At 54.2% G+C, this 24,056-nt stretch overlaps 1 protein-coding gene across 2 annotated transcripts in view; it reads right to left on the bottom strand.

Moving 5' to 3' along the window:
- STUM (stum, mechanosensory transduction mediator homolog) overlaps positions 1-24,056 on the bottom strand; it is a 40,678-nt gene continuing 16,622 nt past the window's right edge. Inside the window, exons 2-4 of one of the 2 annotated variants that reach the window (XR_008390526.1) lie at positions 5,873-6,052; positions 2,074-2,270; positions 1-1,538 (exon numbers count right to left, since the gene is read on the bottom strand). Coding sequence is in view for 1 of the 2 variants with exons in the window: in XM_037138764.2 (XP_036994659.1) it covers positions 2,236-2,270; positions 5,873-6,052 (215 nt within the window). In the remaining variant the exon portion in view is untranslated. The remainder of the gene's footprint in view (positions 1,539-2,073; positions 2,271-5,872; positions 6,053-24,056) is intronic. The other variant, XM_037138764.2, reaches the window with a different exon arrangement.

Below are 24,056 nucleotides of genomic sequence, written 5' to 3'. Positions count from 1 at the left end.
TGGTCTCTTCCACCGGCCGCTGCCTGCAAAGGAGCTTCCTCCTGAGCCTGATGTCTTCCCAAGTTTGGGGACGTCCTTCCAAGTACACTAACCCCCACATTAAGCTGTTCCACACTGGGACTCATGGTGACTCCTGTCACTCAAAAAAAAAAAATCCCACCTCTGTCTGGATTGTGTCACTAAACCTGCGACACAAATCGCTATCTCTTCTGTGCCCTCTCAGCAGCGCCCCCCAGCCACAGCCAGGAGAACAGCACCCTCCCCTCCCACAGTGGGCGCACCCTCCCTCACGGGGAACCTGTCATCAGTCCAGGGGACCACGCGAACTCGGGGAGCTGCTGCGGGGAGGGCCGTGGGGGGGGGGGTGGCTGGGCTTCTGCGCGGTTGTCCCATCAGCTGAGGCTGTTTTATCTGATTCGAGGGGAGGCTCCAAGCTCAGACGCCGCTTCCTCGAGAGCAGCCAGGGGCCTGCCGGCCATCTCCTCAGCCTGGACAAAGGGTCCGGCCCTCCGATCAAACCAAATCTGGCCCCACGCCTTGAAAACGCAGCGGCTTCCAAATATGAAAACAGCAGCAGAGGCCGGGGCAGCGTCAGGAAGAGAGGAGGAGGGAAGAGACACAGACGTGCCAGGGCTTTAGAAAGGGCACCCCAGCCCCTGCAGCCTCGAGGAGATGCTCGTCACAACTAAGGGGTGACAGGCGACTAAGGTCAGGCCAGGAGTGGAGAACCTGCCCCGAATCGGGGTGCAGGGGTGGGCGAGCATCTGGGGGGAATGCCAGGAAGTTGTGCAGGTCACAGGGACCCCCCAGGCCTGCTTCCCTGGTGGGACTGTAATTAGAAAGCCCAGTGCATGGGGCAGGGGGGCTGCTGCCCCAGCTGGGGGTTTAAGAACAAAGACTGTGCAAACAGTGGCCCCCAACGGGGCTCTCAATGGAGCCAGGGGCTCTGAGCAGCATGAAAAAAAAATGGGCAGACACAGACAGGTCCCTTCTCCAGCCCCAGCTGAACCCTGACAGCCTCTGACCCACAGAAACAGCCCCTCAAAGAGAAGCACGCCCCACGGCACAAAGTCCAGTGTGGGGGAAACTTGGCCAGGAGCCCGTCTCCCATATTATCAATTCCTGTGTTAGAGTGAAAATGAAACCAGACTTGGAAACATCTGCCTTGTCGCTATCATTTCGGAGCTTCTCCCTCCTTGTTTCAGATCGACACATGACCTGCAGTCACCTGGACGCCTTGGGCTCATCCCTGCCCCACCGTGGGGTCCGACCGTAGGTGTCCTAAAGGGACCCGCGGCCCCTGTGCAGCGGGCGGCATCCCTGTGTCGCATGTTGGACGGCGGAGCGCTGTTCCAGACTGCGGGCGTTAGGAAACGTGGGGCACATGGCTGCTACTCTCTTTCTCAGACCCAACATCTCTGAACTCAGAGACCCATCCATTCCAAGGACTTCAGAAAACGGACTGTGGGCCGGAAACGGTGTTCAGTGAGCTGTGGAAGGGGGCCAGCTGGGGTCCTCACAGAGCTGGCTTGGCCTTTCTGGGTAAGAAAGAGAATCAAGGAGTTGGCCCCAGGGATGACCGACCGTATCCTCAGGGAAACAAAGGTCAAACACCCCCAGGCCTGGCAGTTTCAGTGACAAGGAGGTGGGGGATGCGATAAGGGAGGGTGGGGCCGGGTCACACCTCTGAGGATCTGTGTCCCCAGCCACCAAAGCGGAGGGCACAGCAGGCCTCGCCACTCTGGGCTGGAGTCTGTCCATTCTCACTGCCACCCTGGAGCTGCCTCCAGGAGACCACTCTGGCAGGGGCTGGGGACCCAGAGGAAGTGTCCACCACAGTCCTGCCCCTTGGTGAGCCCCTGCTCACCTGGACCGGGCTACTGCTACCTGGCCCCACCGCTCAGGTGTTCCCTTGCAGTGGGGGATGCAAGGTGGGGGGGGGGGGGGGAGAGAACAAGAACGTTCCAGCCACTCTATCCCTACTTCCCACTCCCCTGGAGAGGCTCAGGTTGCCTGAGCCCACAGGGCTTCCTGGATGCAGCAGGGGAGGGGCCGGCAGCCCTCAGAGCCTACTGAGAAAAGCAGGTACGTTTCCAAAGTAAATGGTATCTTCAGATCCCTCCCCGTCCACTCCAAACCAGGAAACAGCAGAAGACAACAGGCAAGGTCCTCATGCCCGCCGTTGCCAGATGGGGCCCTCGCGGGGTGACCTGGACTCCTGGAGGCTGGCCGGGATCACAGCTGCTGTGGGATGCCCTGCTCCTTGTAGCCTGTGAGGGAGAAGCAGAGGAGAGATGGTGAGACCCCCACTTTCTTCGGGGTTGCTCCAGGAACCCTGGCGGCCCCCAGACTGGAATCTGCTCAGGAGACCTTACACAGACAGACAGGTGAATGGCTCCTACAGTCTGGGTCCCCCTCTCCCAAGGGCACTGGCTTTCTGATGGGTGGAGAACTGTGGAGCCTGGGGTTACTGGGGATGCAGGAGAGGAGGGTGTGCATGGTGGGGGTTGGAAGGTTATCAACACACCCTGAAGCCACATGCCTGCACGAGAGTGGCCCCACCAGACTGGCCTGCAGTGATTTCCCAATGCAGAGCCTGGGAAGAAGGGGCCAGACAGGCTGCCCGACAGACAGGCTGCCCAAAGGGATGGGCAGCCGGGACATGTGCATGGAGAGGAAGAAGGAGGACAGGAGGAAGGCTGCATATAAAGGGGAATGACCACATGTGTGTTTGTCCAGTCACAGCTGGACGGCAGTGACATAGGCAATGGTGACTGAGGGTTTTGAGCCTTTAAAACATTAGTGATCATTATGAGGCCACTGGGAAAACTGACCACTATTGGTATTAGAGAATTATTGCTAATTTATTTGGGCATGAAAGGGCACTGTGGTTATGTTTTTAAAAAATACCTACGCCCTGGCTGGTGTGGCTCAGTGGATTGAGCACCAGACTGAAAACCAAAGGGTCGGTGGTTCAATTTCCAGTCAGGGCACATGCCTGGGTTGTGGGCCAGGTGCCCAGTAGAGGGCGCTCGAGAGGCAATCACACATTGATGTTTCCCTCTCTCCTTCCCTTCTCCTCTCCCTAAAAATAAATAAATAAAATCTTAAAAAGAAAAGATACCTACTGAAATATACAAAGATAAAATTATGGTCTGGAATTTTGAGTTGTTTTCTCCTACTACCTGGTAACTTAGCCCAAAAAGGAGCTTCAGTGACTTAACTGGGGGTTTTTTTCCTCTTTATTTATCAGATTCTTTATCAATTTTTGGCACCAATAACCCAGTACTAGGGTTCGGGTAAGATGTTGGGGGTACTGGATGAGACCAGAATGACTGAGACTTGACAACTGTTGAACTTGGGCTTTTTAGAGACTCGTTTAGGCTAAGCCCTCTGTGTTTATTTATGTTGAAAAATTTTCCAAAACAAAAAGCTAAAAATAGAAGCCAGTTGACTAACTGAAAGAGGGGGTGGGAACAGCAGAGGGGTGGGGCCGGGCCCCCATCCACAGACTCACCTTGTGAAACTTGGGAACAGCACAGCACACGAGGCAGCGTGTGAGGAAGAGGAGAGAAAGAAAAAGAGACAAGAATCTGAAAACAGAGGACAGAGGGAGTGCCTGAAATATAAAACAGGGAGGATGCCGGGAGTGGTGGGGGGCCCAGGAGGCGGAACAGGGGTGCTTAGGGCTCACAGTGACCACTCGGCCAGCATCGAGTCCCGCAGGTGTGTGCCCACGGCAAAGGCAGGCCCCTCCCCGGGAGTCACTCCCGACGCACACGGTAGCCATGCCTATACCACCTAATGCTTTGGAAAAGGCCCAGGCCCAGGGATGGCAAACAGAATTTGTCTTGCAGGCATCTTGGATCCATTGGCAGGGACTGCCTGAAGCCCTGTCCTGAGACTGTTCGGCAGAAAGTATCACAATTGATTAGTAATGCCTGCCATGTGCCTGGCAGTGGAAAGGTGTTGGAAAACTACCAAGTATTTACTGACCCCTGATCGAAGCAGGCTGTGCACTGTCACTTACTATCTATATAAATAGAGCAGCGTGCTTGCACGTGCCTGATTTTAACTTCTACTTTAATCTCTGTTTCTCTGATTCCCCTCTTGAGATTTTTTCCCCCCAAATTGTGGCTGATACCCTCCACAATGCCATGCTGAAAATCATCCTGTGTGGCTACAGCTGAAAAGTTCCCTTCGTTTTTATAGGACGGGGCCAGAGCGACCAGACAGAGGAGCCCTGTCCAGCCATCATCCAGGAGAGATGAGCTGACTGTGGCGATTCCCTCCAAGGCGGCCGTCCCATGACACACATGCCACTGTCGCTCGGAGCCGTCCATGCCCATGGCACCATCACAAGAGTGGCAAGTATTCATCCTTTGAGCTGGGTTTACTTTTTGGAAGAAGTGCAAACGCTCCTTGGTGCTGAGATGGGTGAGGAAGTCTGGTGGCCGGCGGGTAAGGCGAGTGGGTAGCAGTGAAGGGTGATGGATTTTCAAGTGAGGTCCTCAAGCCCATCCCCCAGACAGTGTCCCAGAGAGTCTGACATAAAGACAGCAGCCCTGGAGCCGGTGTGGGACATCCACAGAGCTGACTCTGACCCACGGGGAAGGCTCTAACTCTGGGACGCTCTGGCCGTCCAGCAGCCCCACCCACTCCCCTACCTGGGACCTTCCTGGCAGGACCGTCTACCAGCTCCACTGACCTCTCAGGCTCTGCCACCTGCAGTTCCTCTGGCTTGTGACTCGATCGGTCACTGACCTAAGGCCTTGCCTGGTCCTGTGTGTCCCCTGATCTTGGGTCCTCACAGGATCATGAACTCAGACTAAATCAGCTACAGATCATCCTAGGTCATTCTAGGGCTCCTGGAACTCCGGGTTTCCCCTCTGGCCTCTGCTGTTCTTACCTGGCACACCAGGTAACCTCTGGCAGTGACGATCGCACCCGGGAAGGTTTTGTCGGGTGTAGGACACCGGGAGGACTAATGTCTGAGGAGATGTGGCCCGTTGGTGAGGCGCCGTGGCCTCGTGGTGTAGACAGAGTGCGTGAGAATTCAGGGGACATGCGTGGGGCACAGGGGACATGTGTGGGGCACAGAGGACATGCGTGGCGCTCAACATAGGCGGTGCCTATTTCAAGCTCTTGCTAGATTATTTTTAAAATGTTAATCAAGTCGTCTTTGGTCAACTTGATTCTGAAAGGTTAAGCCCTTTCACAAAATAGTTCTGTGTCTAGTTCAAGTTTGTGTAAAATGACTGGCAAAGGTCCACGCAACACCAGCTAGGGAGGAAGGCTTTCGCATCCGTGGACTAAGCTTGGTTTGAAAGAAGGAGAAACCACGCTGCTCTGGCTGTAAAAAGACAGTTACGGGGTTTCCTGTGGGCACATATACGAAGCAGCCTTTCCTTTCTGGAAAGCGCATGAGGGAGGGACAGGGAATGGTGGGCACAGGGGCCCCGACCCCCCTGGGCCACGCCCTGCTACCCGGTGTTGTCAGCTGGCCCGTTTCCTCGACAGACGCGATGCCCGAGGTGTCCGAGCTGCCAGGGGCTCCCTCCCTCTCTCACTCACGCTCTCTGGCTCAGTCTCTGCCCCTCTGCACTCAGGAGTCCCAGCAGGCATAGCGACTGGGTGAGCAGGGAAGGTCCCCTCTGCTGGGCAGCCACAGACACGAGTGCGGAGGGCACAGGTGAGCCCTCAGGGAGGGGAGGGGGAGGGGGAGCAGGCCCAGCAGTTCTCCCTGCCAAGCGCCCACGCCCTGCAGGATCACAAACGCCCAGACCATTCTGGTCCCCACTCCTCCTCCAGCTCCACTCCCCTCATCCCAGCCCCAGCCCCACAAGGATGCGTGGCACCAGCGTCTACTCACTGGCAAGGATGACCATGTCCATGCCCCAGAAGATGCTCATGATCCAGCCCACCATGACGATGGCCGTGAGGATCTGGATGAGGGCCGCCGCGATGTTCAGCCAGAAGACGCAGCACACATGCCTGTCCGGGAGGTCGGTGCGGGCCCCACACAGTACGGTGAAGGCCGAGACGAACGTCCCTGTGAGCGGCGGAGGGGACAGCCATGTTAGGGGGATGGGAGCTGCAGCGGGCAGGTAGGCGTCACCCCAGGAGCCCAGGTGTGCACTCTCTGGGAGCCTGGAGAGCAGCAGCCTGTGTCCAGCACCTTCCCACGCAGACCCTGGCCCACCTCTTGTCCCCACACTAGAGAGGCCAGTGAACCAGCTGGAGGAGGCACCTCGGGGCTGCCGAGGTGCCTTTAGGGGAACACAGATGACGTGGCAATGGTTCCTGCCATCAAGGAGCAGGCCAGGGGAGCCTGGGGCGGGAGTGGTGACGTGGGGGAGGGGAGGGCCTCCGTGGAGAGCCTCGAAAGCCTGAGTGAGGGGCTTCCCCACCCTACAGGGAACTGAGCAGGAGGGAAACACAACGGAAGCAGGGTTTAATTAGGAGGAGTTGTCGGCAGGGTGTTGGGTGGGCTGCCAGCGTCTGAGAAAGATGGACTCAGAGAGGGCAGCAGCTGAGAGCTGATGGGGACATGGACCCGGGGCTCCGTAGAAGACTAGGAAGAAACAGGGGACTTGGGGACCATTAGGAAGTGTTCACCACCACCCTGGGCCTCGGCTGGCCCATCACGCACGTGGCCTATGAGATGAACCCGAACTGACTCCGTTAGGAGAGAGAGCCCTGCTGAAGTGGGGAGAGGGTGTGAGATGAACAAGAGCGTGTGGGCGGAATGTTACATAAAACAGCACAGATGCCACTCCGCACACACCCACAGTGTGCTTCCCCGCGCTGGCCCCTCCCTCCCCGCGGCCCCTCCGAGGCCCCCAGCCGTTGGAGGTGGCTGGTAGTAACCCCAGGGTACAGATGGGACAAGCAAAGTGCAGATGGGCTGGATCACTTGCCCACGCAGAGCAGCCCAGATTTAAACCCAGATCCATCGGGTTCAGAAGCCTCAGCTCTTTTCAGTTCTGGATGTTGCACCCTCACGTTAAAAATTTTTAAAGAAGTTGGTATAGGTTCTGGGGGAAACGGTATGGGGGTTCCTCAAAAAATTAAAAATAGACGTACCATGTAATACAGAAATTCCAATTCTGGGTCTGTACCCAAAAGAATTGGAAACAGCCCGGCTGGTGTGACTCAGTGGATCGAGTGCCAGCCTGCAAACCAAATGGTCACCAGTTCAAGTCCCAGTCAGGGCACATGGCTGGGTTGCGGGCCAGGTCCCTAGCGAGGGATGCATGAGAGGCAACCACGCATTGATGTTTCTCTCCCTTTTGTTCTCCTTCCTTTCCCCTCTGTCTAAAAATACATTTTAAAAACTTTTTTTTTTTTTTAACCAAACAACCGCAGTTCGATTCCTAGTCAGGGCACATGCCTGGGTTGCAGGCCGGTTCCCAGCAGGGGACGCACGAGAGGCAACCATATACTGATATTTCTCTCTCTCTCTCTCTCTCTTTCCCTTCCCCTCTAAAGATAAATAAATAAATAATCTAAAAAAAACAAAACTTTTTTTTTAAAAGAGGAAACTCGGTTCCTGAACTCTTAGAGTTAGAAGGTCATCTGGTCCATCCCCTGTCAAAAGACAGACTCTCAGTAGAACTGCCGAACTGATTAGAGGCCAGTGGGCCTGTTCACGCTCTGCCTGCTTGCCACAGAGACAGGAAGGCCCGGGGAACCCGCTTTTCTGTGGACACACAGGGCTGCATGAACAGTGGCGTCAGCAGAGACCTGGGCTCGCCTGCTGGGCCAAGATGGACCGGCCTGTGTGTTAAGTGAGAGGGGACAGCCTCGGCTCCTGGGTGGCGTGGGAGGGCCTTTGGGTCCCTACTCCCTCTTCCACCCGTGTGGACACACTCATGATAACTCTGAGACGTGTGTGAAAATACAAGCACACGGTGCGCACGCTGGCTTGTACGATGTGTACCTATACCACCTTCCGCTGCATTGATTTAGACACATTCAGTAGCGTGAAAGAATTTATTAGTTATCATTAACTTGGATACCTCGTTTCACTCATCAGGAAACGACCGTAATTGGACCCTTTCCCACACAAAGTAACATACGCCACAGAAGGTAGGGATTATGTGCACAGATTTATGAGATAAAAACACCGTTTTAATCAGTGCAGCAGGAATTTTTAGAATGATTGTAGCACATTTTCACGTGCAGGTGTTAATGGTTTTAAATGAGTCTTGCCCAACAGCAAGGTGCTAGTTCTGATTAGTTCCGTGAGAGCCAAGCACCTGCCCACGCTGGGCCTGGGAACACAGATTCCAGACAGGCAGGGGCAGGGGGGCTCCACCCACCCCCGCCCCAGAGCTCCCGTGCTGGAGGGAACATGGGGTTGCAAAGGGGACAATGACAAATTCTGTTTGGTTGTATCAGGAAAGGCTTCACAGAAGAGTGACTGGGGGGAGAGGAATGAAAGGCTAATGGGAAATGACGGGGGGTGGGGGGGGATGGCCCGGAGTCACCCCGGTGTGTACGTCCGTCTGGGAGCTCAGAGGGTGACCAGGGACTAAGTGGCAAAGGGCAGCTGGACACACTGAGGAAAAACAAAGTAGCTCATACTTGGTTTTTAAAATGACAACCCACAAAGTAAAAGAATGAGGCGGAGGTGGGCTGGGGTCAGACTGGAGTGGGACCTACGAGCCAGGCATCCTCTTCCAGGAAACCGCGGGCCACCGGGAAGGGTTTCAACAGGGAATGAGGCAGCCAGGTCTGACTTTTAGAACCAATGCTGTGACCCCCCACCCCCCACCCAGGGGAGGACGGACGGACGGGGTGAGGCAGAGGCTGGGAAAAGAGACAGTGCAGAAATTCCCGTGGGAGGTGACATGGTGGGAAGTGAGTCATGGCTGTGGGGAGGCAGGGGGAGGACCCCACGGAGGAAGAGGAGGTCACGTCCCCACGATCGGCCACCAGCTGTGTGACGGGGAAAGAGGTGACAGGAGCACAGACTGGGTGTGGTTCTTGTGCTCGGTGGTGAGGGTGGAGCCATGAACCAGGTGGAAAACCTGAAGAGGCCTGTCCCTCAGCTGAGGAGAGACAAGCTGGGGACAGGGACTCGGGACAGGTCCACGCCCCAGAAGGGCATGGAACTCAAGGCAAAATCAAGGGAAGACCCCAGGGCACATTGAGATCTTAGGCGAGCAAAGAAAGTGACTACAAAGGGGCAGCGGGGACGAATCAGGGAAGTGAGGGAGGCGTCCAGACACAGGAGAGCCTCGGGGAAGAGAAGGTGGCCGTCAGGGTCACCTGCTGAGAGATGGTGGGGGGCAGGGTGGAATCACAGGTGAGTGGGCGGACTGAGGGGAGGAGGGAAGGGCTGGAGGGAGCCGGATGTCAGAGACTAGAGGAGCGAATGAGGTGTGGACTCCAGGGTGTGGTGAGCATCGCTCTTCCCAGAAGTTCCTGGGGAAACTGAGGCTCGTTTATCCGCTGAGGAGGAGCTGCAGAGAGGGGACCTAAGGACATACGCAGTTAAGGGGTAAGTGGATATCCAGGGTCTTGATAAAATGAGAAGGGGAAGGGTGGGGACGTCTACAGTGGTCTTGCGCACTGGTTTGTGCATCAGAAATCTCAGACTGAGGTTTTTAAAAACTCCACTTCCAGGGCCCCACCTCCAGACCACCAAAAGCCCAGAGACGAGCCCAGGGATCGCTTATTTAGAAATAAAAGAAGCATTGCTGATTCTAATATGCAATCAGGTGAGCGAATCCAGAGAGAGCAGAGAGGTTGGCCTCACGGAGCCAGAGCCAGAAAACCATGCAACCTGTGGGAAACGAGCCCACGATTCGGGCCTTTCACTCCCTCCAACAGCGTCCCTCCCCCACGTGACCCAGTGCTGAGTCGGGCAGCCGATCCTCTGTGGCCCAGGCAGGGGGCCGGGCCCTGAGCACAAAGTTTCCGGGTGCGACAAGGCCCGGCCAACACCGACTGGCACGAAGGAAAGTGCACTGTACCGTCAACCACCAAGGTCAGCGCGTTATGGCACCTAGAACTGAGGCAGGGACGTGTGCTCGGTGTGTCTGGGTCCTCCCACGACCCTCAGGAAGACAGGCCTGAGGAGGAACCCCCCCCCAACCATGGAGATTACAGCAAAGACAGCAGCAGGCTCTGCAACAACCCCAGGCCCCTCTGGCCGCCATCACTGCTGAGGTCCCTGGCTTCCCCAAGGGGCCCAATGCAGGCAGTGGGGACGGGGAAGCCTCTGTCCACTTGTGTCCTGGAAGTTACGAAAGGTCCCTGGGGAGAGCGCCCCCAGCCTGGCTCCTGACCCACATCCTGCTTCTGGCGGGCACTGGGAGAGAAGCAGCCACAGGTGGGCTGGTGCAGCCTCACATCAGAATGGGGGGCAGACAAGCCTGGGGGCTGGTCCTTCAGGGGTCCCACTGGGAGCAGCCTTTGGCACGAGTCACATGGGAGCTGTGGAAGGCAGGGCGTTGGAAAGGGAGCCTCAGGCTTCTCAACTCGCGGGGCGGAGGGCAGAGCTGTCTCCTGAAGCAGCTGCTCTCGATAAAAAGTCCTCCCCTGGGACAGGCCAGTACGTCACGTCAGAGCCAGATGCCACCTGCAGCTGGCTCCGTAGTCATTAAGATGTGTGCTGCGTGTCCGTGGCAGTGACTTACGCCTGGACGCCCTCTGTCACTCCTCCAGGGGCTGCTGGTTGAGCACAGCCTTCTTACCAGCACAGCCTTGAAGGAAGGTGAGCTTCAGAGACAGGGAGGAAACGTAACAGAAGGCTGGGCCAGGACTTCACAGCTGACAGGGAAGGACAAGCCACACCCTACGAAACAGGTCCCATTGCCAGCTGCTGTCTCATTCAGAGCCACGATATGATGTAAGGGAGATCACATTCAGGGTCAGACTCAGCCCAGGAAGCTACAGTTCTCAGACCTTAGAGGGGCACAAAAAGCAGAGGAGATTGTGCTAAAAATGCACCTTGCTAGGTCCCACCACGCCAAGATTCTAATTCAGAGGGTGCATTCATCATCTCTTCATCATTGTGCAATTATTTCGACTGGAAACAGGAAGCCGAGAGAAGTGACTGTAAGTTCACAAGCAGCTGTTGACAAAAGGCTTAGGAAGAAAGAATCTAAAGAGTTTGAAAGTCGACACCCCCATAGCTAAGCGAGCCAGAGAAGATAAGGTCTCAGTCCTCAATGGGGCTCGGCGTGCTCCTTCAGCCGCGGCTGCACCTCGGTTCTGATTCCTTAGGCAGTGGGAGGAAGGGGAGGAGGTTTCGGACACGGCGTGTTTGCATGTGCTGAGAGAAGGCAATGTCTAGTTTTTCAGCTAACAACTTCCGGAGCAGAAGGTGAAGACAAGCGCCTAGACCACCATGAGCAGGAGAGTGTACATCTTAGAGGCTGAAGGGGATCTGTGTGAGCCAAGGATGGTCAGCGTTGGGTTCAAGGCTGCCTCCTCGTTCGGGAAGTGTTCTGTAGACCCGAGGTGTCCTGGCCAGCAAGGAACTTGCAGAGAGGAGGCAGACTGCAAAACCGAGAGAGAGCCGTGCAAACCGAAACACGGTTCCAGTGTTTCCGTCATCCTGACCACTCTCAGAGTTCTTCCAAACACATCCTCCAGCGCCTTTGACCCATGTGTCCTGGACCAGTGGCACGAGGGGTCTGGGAACTGTTTCCATCTTTCCAAACAGCACACCTAATGGTGGTCCCACCCTGACGAGGCCCCGCCAGCCCATCAGAATGCCGGCTCACAAGTGTTTAGGGAGCACAGGATCTCAGTGCAGTAAGTAACTCGGGGTCCTAGTGGCCAGTTTATCCGCCTTTTAAAAAATTAATTTATTTTTTAATTTTTTTAGAGAGAGGAGAAGAGAAAAAGAGAGGGAGAGAAACATTAATGTGTGGTTGCCTCTTGAACGCACACCACTGGGGACCCAGCCTGCAACCCAGGCATGTGCCCTGACTGGGAATAGAACCAGCTATCCTTTGGTTCACAGCCCACACTCAGTCCACTGAGCTACACCAGCCAGGACTCTATCCAATTTGATCCATCGGAGATGAGGCTGTGAATTGATGACGACTTGAATCTTCCCAAGCATGGGTTTCATGAAGAAAAATAACGACGGGTGGGCTCCTGTCGCCCTCCGCCTGCCTCCCCCTGCTGTACGAGAGAAGGTAGAAAGCCCCCAGAACCACGTCCCCCCTCCCCCAGCTGCCCCTCTGCGCCCAGGACCCCTCTTCTCCGCTCCCTCGGTCAAAGAGTACCAGCTCCGGGAGGTATTCCTCCCTGAGTCTCAGGCAAGCACCGAGGGACCCCCTGGAATCCGAGGCCTGAGAAACCCAGGAAAAGACAGTAGCGGGGAGTCTTGGAACAGGTGAGGGGGCTTAAAGGGAGGCCTCGGTGGGGAACAGTCCTCAGTCACTACCACGCCACGGGGCAGGCCTTAACTTTTCCAACCGCAGAGGTCCATGGCATAAAGAAAGGAGGGCAGGGAGCCCCCCTGGCTGTCACAAATCCATCTGTCACTCTGGCTTCCGAGGACAGAGAAAATGAGAGCAGCTCCCCCTCTGCGCCTCTCCCCCGAGACATCAGACTGGTTATCCTGCGGGAGGCCGGGGCACTGGAGCTGAGAACCCGTTTTCACGGTGCTGGGCTTTGCGGCAGGCTCCTCTGCTGTCCACCTCCCGTGCAAAGTCCCCGACGAGCTCTAAGATGTGCTCCCAGCCCTGGCCAGACTGGGGGGGGCCAGGACTGCAGGTCTGCCCTCGGGGGGTGCCGAGGAGGCCCGGGGTCTCCCCAGGGTCCCGAGACTGAGCAGAAATGCAACCACACAGAGTTTCTCTGTTCCCAGTTCTGAGCCTCGTCACGGCAGAGCCTGGGCTTCAGTAAAATGCCAGAGGGTGAAGTGAGGAAGTGGGCGTGGGGTAGTGACCAGGGCAGCGGGGCCCGGGTGGCACTGACGGCCCCGAGCTTTGTCCTTCCACCTTCCACAGAACGAGCGCTAAGGGTGGTCACTCGGGTGGAACGATGGTCAAGGGCAGCAGCGGTGACGTTGGTTACAGGAGATGACACAGCTTCCATCTCTGGAGAAGCAATAGCCCGGCAAGGTGACATTTCCACGGGTGGCTGGACACTGAGATGAAGATTGAGCAGGGCTCTGCCCAAGGTCACAGCCGCCAGGGAGCCTTTCCGAGATCACCGCGGAGAGAACCTGCAGGGCAATGAACCCGAAAGGGGCTCCTGGGGACGGCGGCTGCAGGAACGGAGAGCGGGAACCCCAAGTGCTGCGTCCCCCACTTTGCCTCACCAGGTGTCCTTCATCCTCGGGGGCTAGACTGAGACCTCTGGGTTCACGGGTGACCCTCATTCAATCACCTCATGACAAATGACATTTACAAAGCACCTACCCTGTGCTCAGCACTGCATTTGGTGGCCTCGTGTCACTCTCTCCTTATTGTGGGGACAAGGGTCCCTGGGCCTGCAGCCCCCAACGTGTGTGAGGCCAGGGGGTGCTCATCCCTGAGAGTGTTGTGGGGAGCCGTCCCCAGGTGCCACACACACCAGGCCTGTGGAAGGACAGTGCCTCCCTGCAGCCCGCCCAGGGGCCCTCGGCAGCGGTGGCCTGTGGCACATCACCCAAGGCCCCGGAACATCGGGGCCTATACGAAGTGTACCAGGTGAGTTATTTGTTACCTTACAACTAATGGCAGGCTGGTGTCATTCTCGAGACTGGTAAATTACCCCGGTTTTTATGCTTTTTTCCCACAGACGGTCCACTGGAGGGTCTAGCAGGGAACACAGCTACTCCTAGCTGATGTTTCTTAGGCTGCTTTGGGCTGGAAGGGACACAGAACCAACTCAAACTATGGTAGCTCAAGGGATAGGAAGCTTCTACCATCTCCAATGACAGGAAGTCCAAAGGCAGTTCAGAGGTCAGATTGATGGGCGGGTCAGTTGGGCCGCCAAGGGCCTGGGCTCTTTGTCTCTGCACTGACACTCTTGGCGGTGGCTTTGGCCTTGGTCTGGCACCCGGCCACAGCAGCTCCAGAAAGCTCAATCCCAACACGACAACGTCTGGAAGAATGAAGATAACATCTTCCCGTGGCCCCGTTTTAAGCCTAAGGAAACAACCCTCTGACCACTGTGTCACCTGTCATGTCAGAACCGGTCACCCACCAGAGGTATGCAGTTCCAAGAGTGGCTCGCACTGGTCATCCTGGTGCAAAGAATGCTGGGAATCAGCCTCAATGCCCACCACACACAGACTTACCAGGGAGCTGTGCCTCTCTCCTCATCACCTCTGGGCACACCCCCTCCCAGGCAACCAGAGGCTCTAAATCAACCCCAGAGACCATGATGAGATGTACAGCTAGCCATCTAGGGCCCCTTAGAACAATCACTGCCTTTTTAAAATGCCCTACCCAAGTGTCCATCAAGAGATGAATGGATAAACAAAATGTGGGGTATCCCTGTGATGGAATATTATTCTGCCCTGAAAAAGGAAGTGCTGGCATGTGCTACAACATGGATGAGCCTTGAGGACATTATGCTAACGTTGCATGAGCCAGTCACAAAAGAACAAATATTGTGTGATTCCACAGAGACAGGAAGTAGACTAGAGGTTACCAGAGACCGGGGTGGGGGGTGGGGCGTAGCAGGAGTTAGTGTTTCCGGGGCACAGAGTTTCAGTAAGTGACGGAGAGTAACTTCCGGAGATGAGTGGTGACTGTACAGCATTGTGAGTACACTTACGCCACAGAGTTGGACACTTAGAAAGCGAATATGGTACATTTGATGTTGTGAATATTTTACCACAATACGGAAAATGACCTCTGGCGTCTACAAACCCTCTAGCCATTGGCAACCTCAGCGAGAGGTGAGTCTTTACCTGGGACGTAACACCCAGGCAGCAGCCTTGGGATCTCTGATCACGGATAATCCCTCCGTGCCTGAACTCAACTCATTGCAGCTGTTAAAGTCCAGGAAGAAGCCCTTGTTCCTTCCCTGACTTGATTGCCAAGCTGATTCGGGAGATCCAGCCGGTAGAAAGGTAGTGTGAGCCCAAATCAGGGCTCCAGGCCCCCTAGGGGCACTCAGGCCGGGGGACCCCAACACGTTCGGCATGCCCACCCCTGAACCGGGGGCCATCCCCGTCCCTCGAACTCCACTCCTGCAGCCACCTGGCCAACAGCTTTAGGAGACTTTGTGTCGTCCCCTCTAACGAGGTGCTTCTGAGACCCGGAGTGAAGCCCGACCATGAATCCACCTGGCAGGGAGCGGTGGGGAGAGGTGCTGTGAGCCTTTCTGGGGACGCTCGGCTGATTACTGAGCCGGGGAGAGAATTACAGCGTCAAACAGTGCACTTCTGCAGCTGATGGATTTCTGGAGGCAGAACTCATTAGGTGGAGGTAAGGCTTATCTGGGGCTTTGCAAGCCCGGGCAGTACTTTGCTTTCCAGCACTCCAAAGGAGCAGGAATAGGAGAGAGGTGGAGGCTCGGAGCTGGGGAGGGCGGGACTGGGGCCTAGGCCAGCGGCCAAGGCAGGCTCTGGGGAGAAAGACAGCACCAGATATTTCCTATTAGGGCAAGAAGACTGCAGACGCGAAAGCCGAATTTGTGCTGGGAGGGCTGCGAAGGCTCTAATCGCCTGAAAGGGGCCTGGAAGTGGGTGACTGCGGAAGAAGGCTCCCAGTTCTGTAGATGTGGTTGGTTATGTTTTTCCCTCTCAGAAATGGCACTTTGGGAAACCGCGTCCTCTAATAGGTTCCCAGAACTACCCCCACATTGTCCCCAGCAAGAACCGTGTAGTTGGAGGTTGGCCCACTGCCTGTTCTCACCCACACATCTCCACTGCCACTGAACCACCCCACTCAGCTCCCCACGACCCAGGGCCAGCAGGGCCTAGCTGCCGAGTTCAGGGAGCTGGCCCACCTCCAACCTACTCACCTCCCACACCACCCACGCTGGGCACCGCTCTGGGTCCAGAGAGCAAGTGGCCTGTTGGAGAGCCAGACAGGCCCATCTGTCTCTCCAGGAGCCCACGGCTCCCGGGTGGAGATGGCTCCTGACTCTCTGCCTCCCTTCCCTGGACCTCCCCCTTCCTATGGGAGCCAAAGTGCAGCGTGACAACCCTCACCCTCCCAGAGGGTGCCAGCCCTGGGCCCTGTGCCGGCCCTGCTCTTGGGCTCTGCCTGCAAAGTCTCCTTGAGTCCCTACAAAACCCCTGAGGTGGGCATTCTGTCAGGTGGGGGGGGGGGGGGGTCAGGGAGTCTTATTAAAACAACAAGGAGCCAAGCTCCAGAACCTGGAACAGGCCCAGCACTCAGGCATGTCTCCAGCCTGCCTCCCCGTGGGAGGGAGAGGGAAGAGTGGTCGCCTCCCATGGCTCAGGGTTCATAGTCCAGAGGCCTGGCTCTGGCCCAGCTCTGCCACCACCCTGTGACCTGGGAGAGGCCCTCTCACCTGTGAGCCTCTGTGTCTTGTCTATAAAATGAGATGCTTGGGCGGCCTGTGGCCCAAGAACCTCTCCATCTCTAACTCCTTTCGACCTTGGCCCTGTGGGGCAGAAGGTAGCCATTCTGCCAGATCCGGCTCCCCGGGGCTCATGACTTCCTGTTCAGTGGTGGGGCAGGACCTCCCAGGGGTTTGCTCAGGGGCTAGGGGAGCGGCCTGTGTGAGCTTCCCCTGGGGCAGGCCTCCAGAGAGTCTGGCTCCCAGGAATCCTGCCCAGTGGCTGAGTCAGCAACTCTGGGATCTCCGGACGGTCTCCTTGCCCAGCTAAACCCCTGCAGGCCTGCCCTCAGGAGGGCTCAGCAGAGCAGGCTCCCCTCTGGCCAGTGTCTTGGGTGCCCCACAGTGAGGCCAGCTCTGCTCCTTATGCTACCTGACCAACTTGCTTTCCATCTCCCTGGCCACCTGGCTGGCTGCCCAGAACTGTTACCCTCTCCCCACTTTGGGTTCAGATGGCTACTACATCTTAGACACTTTATACATATTTGTTGAATGTTGTTAAATGAGTGTCGTAGATATTCGACAGACTGAAAAAGCCTTAGCCTTGTCTCCCAAGAATCTCACGGCCAAGGGCTCTCATCCTTCCAAGGTCAAGTTACATCTCAATGACCTTGACTCGAGAATCACCCTCCTTGCGAATGCTCCTCTGTGGAGGAAGGTGATGGCACAGGGATTCTTGGATGACACAGGTCACGACCTTCACAGCAACCATAACACCTCTGCACCCTTCAGTACTTACCCATTGGCTGTGCTTGTTCCACAGGGTCTTGCTGCCTCTCTGTTCTGTCCACAGCCATATAGCAGCTCTGACCACATAGGTTTTTAGGCAACTTTGGTTAAGAGACCTCAGGTAAACAATAAAGAAGGGAAGAGGTCCTAACTGGGAATCCACAAACCCTCCGGGCATCCATGAACTGGGATTTTTAAAAAATGACTTCTTTATTTTCACCAACCTAACCCAGTTTTAGCTTTTCCTTTTATCATGGAGGTAGGCCACAAGCACAATCGCATTAGCAGAACCTGGCACGCGTCACCAATAGAAACTGCAGATATTTCCACACCACGCTGAAGCTGAGGAGTCAGTTTTTCAAAATGTTGACACTTGTCGCTATTTTAGAATTATAGCACTAATTAGACGCACTGCTGAATCTTCTTATTTAATACAAAAGCACAGTGTTTCTAGATGCAAATTTAAAAAAATATTTTGATAACTGTTTCTCAATATCCTTAGTTTTCTGTGTAAGTCTCTGCATTAGATGCATTAAAAACAGTATTATTTTGAGAAGCGATACAAGACGACTAGACGGCTAAAGGGCCTGATTGTACCGAAACAAGGCTCAGAATCTCTAGATTTGACTCTAATGTCCCCACTAGGCTCAGACCTGCCGCTCATCAGATACAAGCTTCGTCTAAAAGCCATCTGATGAGACACTGGGGCTGCAGGTACAGGAAGCCAGGTGGAGGGAGGCAGCGTAGCAACTGCCCCACCTGGGGCAGAACATTCCTGGCCTGGAGCTCTCCGATCTAAACCATGGGCTGCTGCATTCATTCAGCAGTTCCACCTGCATTCATTCCAAGTTCCACCTGTTGGTGGCGCTATGCTCAGAGGGTCTCTCCTGCTCCGCAGATTTTTATTGTATTTTATGTGGTGCTTGCGGACACCGGCAGATGTTCTGACACTGCCAGTGGGTGTTGGATGAGTCCTGTTGCTAAGAAACAAATCCCAGATGTTTCTTTAAACAAAAAACACATTCTTCCTCGCTCAACTCCATTGTGTCTTCTCCTGGGCCACCTAGGGCCTCAATGTGAGCCCCCAGGAAAATCTGATGACCTGCTCCAGTGACCCATACAGAGCTTGGGGTGATGGCCTTGGGCAGAAAGGAGGGCACCATCCCGGCTAAAGATGCCTGCCGACTCCGAGCAGGCAGCTTGTGAACGAGGTCTCCTAGGAGGGACCAGCTCAAGCCAAGGGGACAAGATACCGCAAGGGACCTGTGAGCTGTGGCCCTGTCCTGGGGGCTCCTTTTAGGGTTTCTAGGGACCACTAGCCTCACTATTTCCTGTAGAGGGGCCCCAAGTTAGACATGCCAGGGTGTCCAACCTGCGGCCCAGGATGGCTGTGAATTCGGCCCAACACAAACTCATAAATCTACTTAAAACATTATGAGATTTTCTTTGTGTGATTACCTGTCGCAATGTATTTAACATGTGGCCCAAGACAACTCTTTTTCTTCCATCGTGGCCTAGAGATGCCAAAAGTTTGGGCACCCCTACAAGACCAAATCCAACCATGACCTACCTCCCTAGAAGGCTCCAGTCTTCCTGGGGTTTATACCACAAGGGCTCTGGGGGACACCACCCACCCCTCGATCCACAAAGGGAGGGACAACTGGGTACGCAGGCCACCTCTGGTAACAACCACTCCTGGGTTCCTTCTCCTGCAGCCCCAGCTTCAGGGCACCACAGTGCCACACAGTGAGATTCCCGAGAGTTTCTCTCAAATGGGGTTCTTTTAAAAAAAATACAAGTTCCCCAGCCCCACTTTCTCTCTATGAGACTCTCTGAGGGTTGGAAGTGGACTTGACATTTAACAAGCTGCCCCGGGGATTCAAATCACACTGAGGTTGTTGGACCACACATCAGCCACGTTCCTGGCTGGTTTTTCCGTCCCCAGATTACTGAGCGCCTGTGAGGAGCCAGGAGGTGCTTGTGGCGCAGAGCAGGACTGAGCAGACTCCTCTTAGACCTAGACTGGGAGGGTGGGCTTCTCGCCAGTAGCAGTTCCAAGGATGATAATAATATGTTATTTAAATTTAAAAGTGAGCAGAGGAAGAGAATAGACATTCCTTCGAAGAAGACAGACAGATGGCCAACGGGAACATGAAAAGATGCTCACCGTGGCTCATCACTGGGGAAATGCAAATCAAAACCACAAGGAGACACCACCTCACACCTGTTAGAATGGCTGTCAGCATAAAAGACACAAACTCACGAGTGCTGGTCAGGATGGGGAGGAAGGAAACCCCCGGGCACTGTAGGTGGGAAAGCAAATTGGTTACAACCATTATGCAAAGCAGCATGGAGTTTCCTCAAAAAGGTAAAAATAGAACTACCAGATGATCCAGTAATCCCACTTCTGGGATGTATCCAAAGGAAATAGAACCACTATCTTGAAGAGCCGTCTTCACTGCCAGGTTCATTACAGCCTTAGAGTCAAGCTATGGAAACGATCTACATGGATGAATAGATTTTAAAATGTGGTCTATTATCTATACAGTTCAGCCTTTGAAAAGAAGAGAATCATGCCACTTGTGACAACATGGGTGGAACTTGAGGGTATAATGCTCAGTGAAATAAGACACAGAAAGAGAAATACTACATAATCTCACTTGCATGTGGAATCTTAAAAAAAAAAAAAAAAAAAAAGCCAAACTCCCGGTAACAGAGAGTATAGCAGTGGTTAACAGAGGCTGGGGAAAGTGGAAGATTTTTTAAAAATCCTTTAGAACCGGGGGGGGGGGGGGGAATGTAATTCTCACTATGCTCCAAGCACTAGTCTGAGCACTTTGTGTATAATTGCTCATCTAACTTTCAAAAGAGTCCTATGAAGTGTGTACTAGTATTATCCCTGTTTTGCTGGTGAAGAAACTGAGGCACAGAGAGGTTAGGTAGCTGGCTCAAGGTCACAGTTATCACGTAGTACAGTGGGATTGAGGCCCTCAGCAACATAAAGACGTTATAACCAGAAAAAGTCACCAGGGATTTAGGGAAGCACCCCAAAAATAAATGAATAAATTCAGGGTCCCTGGCTCTATGCAGTCAAATGTCCTTTGCTCTGGAAGCCTCTGGGCAATGGGGCAGGGGTTTCAGCTTCTACTTATTGTTCCCTCCCAGAGAATGAAATCTCCCTATTCCTGGCAGGGCGAGCAAGGGCCAGCCCCAGCCTTTGGCACATGCAACATGGAGGGACATATCAGGGAGGAACTCCATGGGCACAGCTCCCCACCAGGCTGACCGTCTAGGCCTTACTGCATAGCCCTGAGGGGTCAAGGACAGGTGCTCCTCCCCCAGAGCAGGGACAGTGGCCACCAGAGGGGGCAACAGGCAGAAAAGCCCCAGGTTTTGGGGCTGCTGTCCTCTCCTCTTTGCCACCCACTAGCCTCAGCCAAGCTGCCTACTACTGATGCATTATTTTTAAAAAGCTTTTAAATTAAACCTGTGTAAAGGGAAGAGGCTGGAGTGGTCCTGCAGGCACCATTCTGGTTCTGATTCCCACCCAGGCCGGGGCAGCGAACCACTTTCTGGCAGCTTTCCATGCCAGATTCATCTGGGATATTTCAGGGCAAAATAAATGCCTGGGAAGCCCTCAAAGCAGCCCTGGAAAGCATTACTACAGTCTGGTGCCTGGTCCAGGACAAGTCATCCCTGCCAGGGCTGACAGCCATCCCATCCCAGGCAGGGCAGCCCTGGCAGCAGAGGTGCCCACCTTCCCTTCTGCACCCTCGGGACGCAGCCTTGGCATGAGCCTTACCCAGCGCCTCCTGACTCTAGAAGCACAAAATGTTCTCTAATGCCTCACATTCATCACTCCTTCTCTTTCAATAAACACGCTTAAATAATAAGTCAGCAACAGCTGCTGCCGCCACAGAGTCTGCAGAATGGACAGTCCACTGGCCTTTTCCCACTGCGGGAGCGTGAGACTGTCAGTGGCGGAGCTGGCGCTCTGTAACTTTTGGACTTGTGCAAACCTCTGAACACACCCCTGTCCCAGGCACATTCAGGGTACCGGGTGTGCAGGCTCACATGTGCACGGGCACTAGGAGAGCAAGCTCACACATGTATGCACACACAGGTTTCCAGACTCACATGTGCACACACGCCATATATGCAAGTTCACACATGCAGACACAGGAACATGCGGGTTCGCCTGCACACACACAGACCCAGCATGCAGGCTCACACATGTATACATACACCAGGTGTGCAGGTTCACAGGTGCACACACCAGATGTGCACACACACACCCTCTCCCAGGCATCACAGTCTGGCTTTCCAGGAATGGAGATCAGCACTCCATCAGACAGCAAGTCTGGCTGTTCTCCTCTGGGTGTCCCGGTCGGAATTTCCAGCACTACGTAAATTGTACCAGTCAACACAATGGCTTTTGAGTAATTATTATTCCTTGTGATTCATGATTCTGTGTGATTCAAACCTCTGTACGGTGCCCAGGTGCTGAATGACGCACCGACAGCCCTTGGTGGAATTCTCTCACGGGAACACCCTTCTGCCTTTAACTCCTCTTACTGGTCATAATCCCTACAAAACGCTTTTCCGAAACATCGTTAGTCATTAGAAAATTCTTTCTCTTATTTGTTCTGCTTCTCCCTGGATCTCCTTGCATATTCTGTTTTCTGGGAAATGAAGTTTAACAGTGAGCCAAACAAAGCCTCTCTGTGAGCCAAAACAAGCACCTAGCATAGTTGACAGAAAGTTCAGCTCCCTCGGGTCCTCTACCTCTTTTCCCTCAACCCCTAGCACTCGAGATGGCTATGAAACTATCTGTTACACGTGTTTTCTTGTTTAACGGCTAATGTTATGTTTTTCCTTCCTATTACTGTCCACTGCAAATGTTCAGCATGCTAGCAGTACTGTGCACTAAAATGGGATTTTTTTTCCCCTGATGAATCTGGATAAAAGGCAAAAAGAACTCTCAGCCTCTTCGCCACCACTTGTGCAGCTCCAGCGGGTCTGGTCCTCCAGGGCTTTGGGAAACCAAGGTTTGGGGAGAGACTGCAGGTCACTCTGACCTGGACGGGGCCCCTGATCAGCGGAGCAGGCTTGCACAGTCCGCCACCTGTTGGCTTCACCCTGGGAGCAGAGTGGCCTCTCCTCCCCAGTGAGGTCCACCTCCCAGAAGTGCCTCCCGTCCGTTGTGTCATTTGGAGAGCCCCGTCTCTGCCATAAACAGGAGTTCTTGGAGTCAGATTTGCAGCATTTGAGGGAAGCAGCAATGGGCTGACTGCCAAACCCAACGCCTACTCCCCACCCAACTCTGCATACCCACCTCAGCCCTCACTGTGCAAAAAGCCCCACGAAAATCATGTTTATGGAAATCATATCGCCATGGCAACCGTAAAGGTCTCAGAAGTATTTTTAAAATAGCAAATTACCAAAACCCACTTAGAAAAACATAAAATCTGTTTCCTTATGGGCATTAGTGAACATACGGATTCTAGCAAATACAAAATGTGTTTCATGATAGCATGACCAAAAGTCGGGAAAAAGGGTTCCTGACACCAAATTAACGGGACAGAGGGCTGACTTTGTGCAAGTGAAAGTTGAATTTTCTTTTTCTAATAAGAAATTGCACTTCTGATTTAGTCTGGAAAATGACACTGAGACCTTCTGGTGCAGAAAAATGTGGGTAAGAGACCTGAGTTGCTGAAATACTAATTTCTTACTTTCTATTTTCACATCACTGATATTATTACCTTCCCCGCTCTGCAAGACAATTCCATTTTTAACTCATAGGTTCTTAGCAGTTGCGTAAGCTTCTGCCGCTGTGCTTTAGCCTGGCTGAATCTCTAATTATAAAACCTGCTTCTCAGAAGTCTGCACACAAATCACACAGGAGAGGAATAAAAAAAAAACAAAAAAAAAAAAAACCACGGATTCAGAAGTCTCCAGCTAGAACTTTCATACTTTTTAAAAATTTAATTGGTATGACTATCAAAGGGGACCCTTTGAAGTAGACGAAACACTAGTTTTGGGTGTCTTTTGTAAAGACTTAGAACCTACCAGCATATTCTGATGACTGTCCTCATGTCAAGGAATCATCAGGACTTTGACAGCTCAAACGATGAAGGTTCTTGTCGTGAGTGGAAGAAAAATAATCAAACTACGACAGACCATTTTATTCTTTAGCTGGTCTCCATCTCCAAAGCGGGGAAGGGGAGGAGGAGCAGAGGAAATAATAAATGGAGGACACAAAAGCGAATGATGGGCCCCAGTGAGTGAAAAGCACACTGGACTGAGATGGTGACTTGCTTTCAGTGGTGGTTTGTTTTGTTTTGTTTTTTAATCGCAGGAAGGGTAAGGAGGAAACAGGCTGGGCAGAGAGTGCATCTTCCAAAATGATCAGAAAGATGAAAACATATCCCACAGCCGCTTGAGAATGGCGAGGGAGTTCCCGACTCTTCGCAGGTCTGTGGGTCCCCCCTTGCGGGGGCGGAACGAGCGAGGTGGGCGGAGCAGTGAACAGGTAAGAAAAGACAGTGCCGCCAGGGGAGGGAGGGCAGCAGCGCTTGGGGCTCCCGCGGAGCAAAGGGGCAGAAGACCCTGGCTGAGCGCTGGGAAACGCGCTGCGCAGGCGGGCAGCCCGGAGGTCTCCGAGCCAAGCGCCGGGGGCCAGAGCTGCCCAACGAGGAGCCGGGCTGCTGCCCGTCGTTAGGCAACAACATGAAAAATCACAAAAGAAAACGCAGGAAGAAGGTTTCTGGTCTGGACCCCGTGTCAAGCTCAGCATTGTCTCCGGCCCCCGCCCCTCCCCCACCCGGCCC

The sequence above is a fragment of the Artibeus jamaicensis genome, unplaced genomic scaffold (genome assembly GCF_021234435.1).
Source record: "Artibeus jamaicensis isolate MK-2021 breed Jamaican fruit bat unplaced genomic scaffold, CSHL_Jam_final scaffold_754, whole genome shotgun sequence".
Lineage (NCBI taxonomy): Eukaryota > Metazoa > Chordata > Mammalia > Chiroptera > Phyllostomidae > Artibeus > Artibeus jamaicensis.
Note: the sequence above shows the minus strand (reverse complement) of the source record. Positions and strands in the feature narration are given on the sequence as shown.